General features: G+C 40.9%; 2 protein-coding genes across 7 annotated transcripts in view; both read right to left on the reverse strand.

The window, feature by feature from the left end:
• Positions 1-3896: 3896 nt before the first annotated feature.
• On the reverse strand, positions 3897-9063 carry slc66a1 (solute carrier family 66 member 1). Of its 2 annotated transcripts, none has more exons than XM_068597797.1 (8): positions 8965-9049; positions 8178-8374; positions 7964-8093; positions 7576-7663; positions 7066-7220; positions 6868-6960; positions 5985-6170; positions 3897-5016 (listed from the first exon to the last, which is right to left on the reverse strand). In XM_068597797.1, exons 1-8 carry the CDS (start codon positions 8980-8982, stop codon positions 4930-4932), a joined length of 954 nt encoding a protein of 317 aa, XP_068453898.1. In that variant the 5' UTR covers positions 8983-9049; the 3' UTR covers positions 3897-4929. The 2 variants fall into 2 exon arrangements, with proteins under 2 accessions (XP_068453898.1, XP_068453899.1); XM_068597798.1 differs by having other exon boundaries at positions 3898-5016; positions 8178-8371; positions 8965-9063.
• Positions 9064-10422: 1359 nt separating this feature from the next.
• The window catches only part of trim33 (tripartite motif containing 33), a 27194-nt gene continuing 26841 nt past the window's right edge, over positions 10423-10775 (reverse strand). For all 5 annotated transcript variants that reach the window (XM_068596959.1, XM_068596960.1, XM_068596958.1 and 2 more), the window contains one exon: positions 10423-10775. This exon is cut by the window's right edge and continues 452 nt beyond it. The gene's annotated coding sequence lies outside the window, so the exon portion shown is untranslated.

Genomic DNA, 10775 nt, shown 5'->3' on the forward strand with positions numbered 1-10775 from the left:
AATATTTGCCCTCAAGGTGATACTAGAGGGGAAAGTCAGCGGACCACCAATGTTCTAACAATTCACTCCAGTTTCATGAGAATCCATCCGTGTCTTGTTGAGATACTTTACTTACTCACAAATATCTAACTCCCTGTGTGGCGAGAACAAAAGTCAGGGGACCACCAAAGTCATTAGGGTTCATCCACTGGGAACCTTGAAGGTTTCCACCAAATTTCCGGCCAATCCAGCAAGTAAATGTTGAGATATTTCACAGGATAACCTGAAGAGTTGCTGCTGCTGTGTTTTGGTTCACCCTGGAGTGGTTTTCATCTTACCTCACTAAAAGAAGTTTTAATGTCTCTGTCGGAGAATTTGCGTCAGACATCTCTCCACTGTCTTGTGCGGTACCGCAGGGCTCGGTCCTGGGGCCCCTGTTATTTTCTTCATATTTATCACCTTTGGGGCAGATCATTAAAACCTATAATGTTGCTAAATATCTGTAAGAGGATTATATCCAATTCAATGTCTCCCTTAAACCCAGTGAGGCCTTCAGTCTCACCAGCCTGCTAGATTGTGTAAATGCCATCAAGGGCTGGACAGCAGGAAATGGCTTACAACTAAATGAGAGTAAGACAGAGGTTCTAGTTATTGCTCCTGATGATGCTGTGCCTATGATCAAGCAGAGCATTGGTTAGAGATTAGAATTAGAGATGATTATCCACACTTTTATCTCTTCACGTATTGTTTACTGCTACGCAGTTTTCTCCGCACTCAGCAAATCTGCAATAAACCGGACGCAGATAATCCAGAATGCTGCTGCCAGAGTACTGACGAGGACAAATAGACGGTCTATACCACCGCTGTTCTCAGGTCTCTTCACTGGCTCCCCGTAGAGCATAGGATCTATTTTAAAACCCTCACATACAGAGCACTGCGCGGTCAGACTCCATCATATGTGGCTGAACTACTCCGCCCTTATTCAACAGCCTCAGGTCCAACCAGCTAAAACTTCTGTCCGTCCCACACACTCGCTTCAAGACCGGTGGTGACCGAGCTTTTGAGGCAGTAGCTCCTAAGCTTTGGAACACTTTACCGGCACAGATTTGGTTCGCTGATTCAGTAACGTCTTTTAAAAAACAACTAAAGACTTATCTGTTTATGCTGGCGTTTGTGTAAATACCTACACCCTGCTTTTATTTGTTTTTATTTGTTTTAATGTGTTTTTTTTTACTGTGTTGTTTAATCTGTACAGCACTTTGGGACCTCTTTGTCTGTGAAATGTGCTCTATAAATAAAATTATTATTATTATTATCCTCTGGTGATTGTGGATTTCTGTGAACAGTTGTTGAGATATTTCACAAAAGTCGTTCATTGCGTTGTAAAAGATCAAACTGCCAGTGAGGTGACATACACTCACTTTATTCTAATTTAAACCAACTTGTTTGAGCTTCACTCCTAATCTCCTTGACATTTCTAGAATATTCTAGATAGATGCATGAATCCCTTGCTGAAGAAGAAACTCTGTTGAGTTTTTCCTCCATTAAACATCAGTGCGTCATGGCAAAACAAGCATCAGCCCTCCTTGCAACCGTCTCTGACCTCTGACCTCTGAGGACTGGAAGGAGACTTGAGAGTGACGCTGAACAATGGGGACAACATCCGAGAGCGTGCAAATGTCGCCATGGATCTTCAGGAGGTGTCACACTCGGACACATTGTTGGACACGAGCCCACCGATGAGGACTCGCCCCATGGGAGATGAGTATCATGAAAATAAAGAGGGAGATAAAGGAAAGGATATAAATTCGGACTCTGACGTGTTCTGTGAACCAAATGATTTGTCCCAAAATGACAAAATGAAGACCAGAGGAACCGGAGCAAAGTCTCGTATCTCAACGTTACACAAACTTAACCAAAGCGAACAGAAAGTGTCAAATTTTTCCTCAAACGGAGCGATGGCATGTGCAAACCTCCCAAAGTCATTAGTCCCGACTCACTCACGGTACAAGCCTGGAGATAAATTCGGCACTTCGTAAATCCTTGTTCAGGACGTGGTCTCCATGTGGCCAGCTCCTCTTTATCAGAGAGCCGCTGGCGGGTAGCTGCAGCTCGATAATGGTTTCGGGACTGTTTACTGATCCTTGCAGGAAACTGACACTTACATTAAAGTGGCCTCGGGTTCGTGAGTAAAGGTCACAAATAATGTTTGAGCATAAGCGAGCGAGCATGCTTGCGGGTTTATTTGGCCATCAAGAGAAGGAATGTTGAATGTCAAATATTAGCTGTCACGACTTAAACGATTTGTTTGAAACCGTTTCCGATGATCTGCTGAGGTTGCTACGTTTTCTATGATGAAGCACGCTGGATACGATCAAATACATTATATTAATTATTTTAAAATCATTAATAACACCTGGACTTTTAATCAGCTGGCGTGAATTACATTACAAAGTCCACGCTGGACTTGCATTGAAATTGTGTTAAAAGCGTTGAACACGATGCAGCAGAAAAATGACAATTGTAATGTCAAAAACTCTTTTTTTTCCTTTCTTTTTTTTAAAACCCAGATAGACAAGACAGATTTAGAATGCAGGATAGTAACGTGCGGCTCTTTGGGTGAAAAATCAGAGCGTTGGCTTCTGAATAATTCTGTTCAGGTTGCAGTTGTGTTAGTTAGGAGCAGAGGTAGTGCACTCACCGCTGATGGTGGGAGCTTCCTGCTGCACCGACCGTCCCGACGTCCTCTCCCTTTGTCCAACTATCTCACTTTTTGTAATGTTGACTTCAGCCCAGCCTCCATCCTTACACACACACACACAATCGCGCGCGCGCACACACACACACACACACACACACACACACACACAATCACACAGAGTAAACAGACTGCTGCTCTTGATGTGTGTTTTAGCTGGACATGCGTAAACCTGACCAAAGATCTTGTTTTCCTGTAAATGTTCTCTTGCAGGACAGAAGTCTGTCAGTGAGGAGAAGAAATGATTTATAGATCTTTTTATGGGAAATATTTGGGGGAAACATGAAGCGGGGTAACGATAGCATTTAGAGGCAACGTGTAGGCTGTTTGACAAGGTATAAGTTAAAGATATTTTGAACACCGGGAGATTGAAAATATCCTAAATTAACCATAAAAATCCCCCAGCACGGGGCCTTTTGGTTGGACTAGGGATTTGAACTGGCAACCTCTGAGTCATAAGGGAGCCCCGTACTTGTAGCAACTGGAATCATCTCATTAAAAAATTCCCCGTTATGGAGTGTTTATAAACAGCCTCTTGTTCATCCCTTGTGATGGATGGATGCTCCCTATCGCTGTTCTTCCCGCTTAGCAATCTCCCTGCCACTGTTTCACAACCCCCCCAAAATACTCTGGAGCCATGGTGGTTTCTGTGCTGACCTTGCCTCCTTGGTGGGTGGGCCCTTACTAGTTGACTGTGCACGATTGCATTAGGTTTGATAGTGAGGGAAAGTGTGTGCATGCGGGGGTGTTATGGAGGGAGGAGGGTGCAACTGAGAGGCCAGTGTGAATCTTCTAATGACGAAAAACAACAGGGCTGTCAAGGCCTCCCAGGAGCAGGTCACACACAAGTCAGCAGGGGTTGAGGTCAGCAAAGGCAGAGGTCAACATCAAGGCCAAGAGCAAGGCCTTGACCTCTGCTGAGCTGGAAAAAAAAATGTGGGAGGTGAAGAGAGTAACTGTAGAGGAAGAATACCAACATCAGTATGCAGGTTCATACACATTGAGTCGACCAATGGATTTCCATGACTTTAAATCAAATTTCCATGACAAAACATTTTGTGAGACCTCGGTGTACACATGAAAGTGAGAAAATGTAGTATTTAAAGTAACAACGAGAATTACAAAGCATACAGGATACCTGAAATGACAAATGAAGGAAAGTCAATAGTTTGATTAAAAGAATAAACATTTATATAGATGCCTGTATCTATGCATGCTTATATTTTGAGCGTCTTTCACGTAAAAGCATATTAATGATTTCCAACTTAGCAAAAATGAACGTCATTAACATAAATTTCTATGACTTTCCAAAACTTTTGGGATTTCATTTTTTTCCCTCAAGGACTTTAACCATTTCAAACTTCCATGACTCTTCCAGGGTTTCCATGATCTTATGAAACCTGTTAATGACTCCAAAGAAAATGTATTCAGAATCTAAAAAACAGAGAAAATAACATATTTATTGTTCACAGTACACTGACCTACAGAACATATTCAACATTTCTTAAATTACAAAGCTGACTTGTGCAAAACAGTGAGAATGAAAACAATTTAAAATGTAAATTAATCATGGTAGTGTAAAGAGAGTTGAATCATTTATTTTTTAAAAGCTTATACAATAAATGTAAATAAAATGACAATGCCTAAATAACAAATATAACACTGATCAAAACTGATTAAAGCACCTTGTGTAAAGATAAATTAAAAAAAATGACTAAGTACAATTTACACTTCTCCGGCTAAAGGATGAAACCGGGCTTCATGTAGCAGTTAAGTGTTGATGGTGTGAAAGTGTTTGGCAACTTGAAAATACCAGAATGCTACCGGCTCGCAAAATTCTGACATCTATATTAGGTCTGAAAAAAAAAATTGAGGTTGTGACCTAAAATCAGGAGGATTTTTGGGTTGACAGGAGTGTTTTAATCCATCTGCGACAACTGAAAGCCCCGATTGTCGCATTAAAACTCAAACACTTGGAGAATTGTCACTTCACTGCAGCTGAACCAGTCGGAGACGGCATCAGTCATAAAAAAAAAAAAATTAAAAAAAAGAACACAAAAATGGAGCATCATAAATTACACTATAAAAATCAAACAAAAAATGTCCCGTCATCCCGATTCTGTCGGATGTGCAATTTTGAGGCTTCACTGGACGCTAGTGTCAGTTTCTCGTCCCACCAGTACTCTCTCGGTTTAGCTCCCAATCAGAGGCGTCGTCTCACTGTGGCTGATGACACCGTCAAACTTGGCATTGCGGTAAATTAGGAACTGGAAGGACATCTGAACAGCGGCGTTAAGGAAATTGAAATAAATCATAATACATACATTACATGAAGTGACCCTTATTTATGGCATTATAAATAAATTACTGAACAACAGAGTCCTTTACAACAGAAGTACAGGCTTGGAATCCCAGCTGGGCATCTTAGGCTTTGCAGCTGCAGATGCCCAGGACTCCCTTAAAAGTATCAGCGTCACTTCAATAAATTGCAAATGTGTTGCATGTTCACAAGTAAAGTTGCATTTGGACAAATTACAAACATTGAAAAAAAATGTATTCCAGATAACATACTCATTCGTCTCTGGTTATCTGAGCATTTAATGATGCTGCATGCAAATACTCTGCTCGTGATCACAGGACCTAAATAATTAGTTTACACTGGTGTGACTTCCTGTAATCTCGGTGGTTTGCCAAGAAATTGGCGCAATATCGATGGCATAATCTAAATCTTCATCTGGGAGAACAACAGGTTCTTCTATATATGTTGCTGTACCATCTGCTTCTGCAGAGCACTGTGATAGCAGAGCTGGGATGTGAGCTGACATTCATTATTTTTTTATTGATAGATGCGCTTTTAGGTGCTGGTCCATAAAGAAATTAAAAAAAACTCACTATCACTCATCAACAGGCGACATTCTTCTGCCTCGTCAACATGTTGACTGAAAATGAAAGCAGCAAGCCACGTCATACTTACAGCCACCACTGTCGTGGGGTGCAATGAGGCACATGGCCTCCAGGGAGCACCAGTACAGCTTATACAGTCTTGTTGCTTTGCTTGTGAAAAGTTAATTTCCCTGCCAGCTCTTGGACCTTTGATACTGTATATTGTGTTTTAACACAGTCATGAGACCTAAACCCATCTGATGAAATGTCTCTCCTGCTTAAAATGTAGCACGTACATGGGATAAATGGAGAGCATAGAAGCCTGGCAACGACTCCCATGCATTTCATTCTTTAAAAAGGATACAATGAGGTCTAAGGAGAGAGTGCCGAGGCTGCCGATGAGCCAGGGCAAGTGGTGGATCATGTAGCTTTTCTCGCCTTGGCCAACATCAGGGTTCTTCAGCAGGACACTCAGGCCGTATGTAGTGTTTCCCAGGATGACCAACGCAAACAGGAAGAAAGACACCCCCTCTGTCGACTTCCTCTTGAACTGTGGGGAGAAACGAGAACAGGAATTATAAAGAACTCCAATCTTTTTCTTTTATAGGAATGGAGGCAGTTATACACAGCCGCCACATACTGTACACCAGAGTGATGTGTGCAGACTGCAGAGGCAATCGTCCATGCTCGCTCTTGCGTCGTCTTTACTCGCTTTTACGACGGCTCGGCTTTAAAAGGGACATTTAAGCTTGCCCCTTTCACTTTGATATACATTCGTCAACGAATGCAGATTCAAACAAAACATCAATACAACTTGTAATGCCATCACAGCTTTTTTTTGGTCCATAATTATCATCATCATCATCCCATGTGCATTTCTACATATATTATTTATCTTTAACTATACTTGTCATTTTAAATTTAGAAATATTTTACTCAGAGATTGTTTTAAAATGTTACTTATTGGATACCTGAGCCAATATGAGACCTCTGAATTTTATGGTTTAGAAATTCGGAAGTACTTTAACCAACAATAGTGTCATAACAAAATATGTGCAATTAAAAAATATAAACTATAAAAATTTAAAATCTGAAAGTGAACAATATACAGTGATTTATTATGAGGATACTTATTGTCATTAATAGCCATTTCTTTATTGGTATTAGCATAAGTATTAGTATGAGCAAACGTCAATATTACAAAGGAAAGAACACATCTGCAGCAGGACCCTCTATGTCATACTCACATTAGTGTACATCTGGGGAAGTCTGGAACACAAGTAGAGAACTGACGACACTGAGCCGATGGAGAAACCAATAATTTCTCTTGGGGTAAAAGCCTAAAGCGACAGAGAGGAAGACAACGTTTTACCAGCAAAATAAAAAGCCAGACAAAATGTGTTCGCCGCCCTCATGTCACTAACAAACAAATTAATATGACTCACCTTAATGGGACTAAGATCAGAGGTTGAGAGCAAGGCGCGACCTCTGAACCCAGAAGGAAACATCTCCTGTTGGGTGTCTAATCCAGGGAGGTGGGCGAGGTTTGTGGTGAAGCCCAGGACACAGGCGACACCCACCACGTGCAAAACTCTGCTTCCTGGGAAGGAGACAACACCTTAGTTCAGCATCAATACCGGGAAAGACATCCAAGCGCATTCCTCCAGACAAGGGTCGCCATGTCAGAGTTCACCAGTCGTGGACCAAACGCAGCAATATGAGGCATGTGATGACATCACCACAGGGTACAGCGATAACCCTCTTCCTGTGCCTGGACTAGTGTTGGATCATTGACCATCAGCAGTGATACGAGAAGCATGTTCATTAAACAGCCGAGTCAAATAAAACTGATCCTTAAAATTTAGCAGCTCCTTAGTGGTAGATGAATCAACAATGTGGTTCTCATGTTGTGCGTTTGTAAAATAGAGTATTAAAGAGACAAAGAAAACACTCACTTTCTATCATCTTGTTTGATATCTTGTAGTACAAGTACATGCCCAGCATCAACAGGTCAGCAAAAACGTAATAAACGGCTGTGTATGTCTGGATGACATGGAGAAAAACATGTAACAGGTCATGAAAAATAAATAAAATTCATTGATCAATGCACAAACAAAAATGGCTAATAACAGCTCTACAATTTTGACAATTAGTTTTTTTTTGCCATGCCATTATAAAAAATACATAGTCTTTACAGAGTTTCTAAAACACATTGAGATTTTCTTTTTGTTTTTAGTTTTCATGGCTTCTAATGATCATTGCTTTTGATATATTATAGACCAAATTACTGCTTGAAAACAATGATTTATAGACAGAATCATTCTAAACACCAGAACAAGTCACCTGAAGTGGAAGCTGGTCTGCCAAGAAGGATCCCACCAGATTACACGTGTCCCCTCCCAACCACAGCAGCAGGAACCAAATGGAGAGGGCCCGGTCCATGTTGCCCGTTTTACACGAGCTGTAGTACTGTCTGCAGTCAGAATGACACAAGATGTACATCCTCATTACGTGACATAGCACTTCCTCCGAGAGGCACAATACACCCAACACTTACGGAAGAGAAGACACCATGAAGAAGAGGATGGACAGGAGGCCGAGGTAAATGCTGGCCATATCCCTCGAGTCCTGTGCGCATTCACCGAGCCCTTCCCAAACCCACTTGGACCCGTTCGGGCAAAGGGAAGTGAGGTTTCCTTGAGTGGACCACCCAAAGGCACCCCGCGCGAGAACTCCGTTTGTTACCATAGTCTGCTGGAGAGAAAAAAGGGTTAGTAAATATTCGGTTTATTAAAGATTAGCATCCTTATTATACGTCTCTGAAGTTCCAGCTCGCCGCCTCATAAAACAATTTAGTCGACAGCGTTTATCCACTTATGCAGCTATGTGACACAGGTGTGGAGTTTTCCGGAGCTTCAACACAGTCTTAAAAACCACAAAAGATACCTAGACGTTATTACGCAGCTTTCCAGCTAACGCGGTCACAACTGGGTCAAAGACTGATCAAAATAAAAACAGCCAATGTCATTGTTTTTCAACAATGTTTTTCTGTTACACCAATTAGAACAAGACTGTTAAAAAAGTGTTAGTGTGTATGTCTTCATTTACACATTGGTCAACAATAGAAAACACTCGATTTTTAGTTTTACAAAAAAACACACTGAACAGAAGCCACAGAATATCCTTATCACATATTATTGTTAGCCAATCAGCTAACGTTAGCTAGCAACTTAACCTGTCGACTAACAGGCGGTTGGGTGTTTCCTGAGAGGGTTTGTTTTACGTCAAAATATTCAAAAATAAATTACTGCACTGGACATTAGTGAAGCAAATGTGTGACTTGCCTGTGTGGCCGCTGACATGCAGACAGAGTCCTTCGCTGAACAGAAACCTCTGCGGCACTGCGGGAACAAACACGGAAACAGGCAAATAAACAAGCCTGGCTCGTGTCGGCGCGCTGATTGGTCGTTGGGTTGACACGTCACCGCAGGCTCATCTCACGTGACTTGTGCTTCTCGTCTGCCTTTTAAAAACAAGGCTATTTTTTGTTCGGGCTCCAGGAAATGTGCATTTTGTCAATTACATAAGAATGTCACTTACAAGTCATTTGTAAAACTTTTTTTTAAATCACATTGTGATTTTAAGAAGCATTAAAAAGATAATATAAAAAAGCGAAATGTTTTTATTTTTTATGTTCATTATTATTCTGACGCCGCCATGGTGATTATACAAAAAAGTGTATATAAATAAATATATTTAAAAAATATGCGTATACGTAATTGAGGGAGATTGATTACTCTCTATGATAATTCGTTATGACTAGATCGGAAAAACAAACTTATTTTGATTAAGTTCATTCTCCGGTCGGGACTGTTAAAATCGATGATTGTGAAACATGTGTTAAGGCTGCGGAACAAGCTTTTGTGTGATCATCACTCATCTGTAGAAGTGGGACAGCTGAGGCGGTGTTCCAGGGATCACACATTTCACACCCTCTCAACACATATCTACAACCCTCGTTATATTACGTTATTTCACGGTAATCCGGTCATTAGTCCCGGGCAGTCATTAGCCCCGAGGCCTCCTACATTCTATAACTGACTTTGCATTTTAGTATGTGGCTGCGAAAAACAATACACCTATCAGTGATTATATAATAACACCCGGTCGGAAACCCCTGAGTAAAGCGGGATTGTATTCAAAGTCCCTCACTCACTGACCTTTGGAGAGGTCGTTTTGAGCTTTATTTAGTTATTATCATCATTGGAAGTGGCTTTTTTCTTTTATTCAATGTTAAGATGAGATGGCTAATTATCCTTATCAGACAACAACAGAGGCAATATATTTAAATTATGCCAAGAAGAGGCGATCAGCTGCAATGTCACACTTCTAAAGCTACTTCCTGACTTTTTTTTGGAGGTGCTGAACAAATACCGTCTGCGGGAAAATGCGTCCAACTCAGCAGCTTACTTTCGTCACGTGCTCCATGTGAAGCGACTCTGACCTCTGGCTCAGTGTGTCAAAATGCTCCGTTGAGGTACTGAAACTTGCAGTGCATCGGCAATATGTTTTATGAAGTCAGTTGTGGCTTCTTCTTTGGCAGAGAGCCATGAAACCGTTGCAGCGTTTTAAAGGTTCACTGCACTATTTAAAGTCCACCATGTAAATCACTTTAAATTGAACCAAAATTATCTGCTTAGATACCAAGAGTATGTGGAAATGTGTTTTGTTGTTGGTCAACTCCTTTTCAGAGGCTGCCCGCGATTCTCAAACCTACTCAATGCCACACATTTTCTGGTATATTTCCAAGAACAGTTTTTTTTATTGACACAATCAAACATCTATTACCGTAGGAATACCTTCAGTGGGCTAGATTCTCTTATTTACACGACGCTTCCACAAAGTAATACTTGGTTTCATGTCAAAGTATAGATATAATACATTAAGAACTGTGAACAGAGGAATTGAATGGTTTATGAAGCAACTGTCACAACAAATCTACAAATGAAAAAAAAATGAAAAAAAAGGATAGAAAAAGAAAACAAGCAATCATTAACTTAACTACTGCAAAACAAGTCCTACTTAAAAAAAAAAATCTGTACAGGCAGATTCTTTGAGTGTCCGTGAAATAAGGGGGAAATGCAGCTCTTCTGCG

The sequence above is a fragment of the Clinocottus analis genome, unplaced genomic scaffold (assembly GCF_023055335.1).
Source record: "Clinocottus analis isolate CAN_PGR_092001 unplaced genomic scaffold, fCliAna1.0.p SCAF_4, whole genome shotgun sequence".
NCBI classification, from domain to species: domain Eukaryota; kingdom Metazoa; phylum Chordata; class Actinopteri; order Perciformes; family Cottidae; genus Clinocottus; species Clinocottus analis.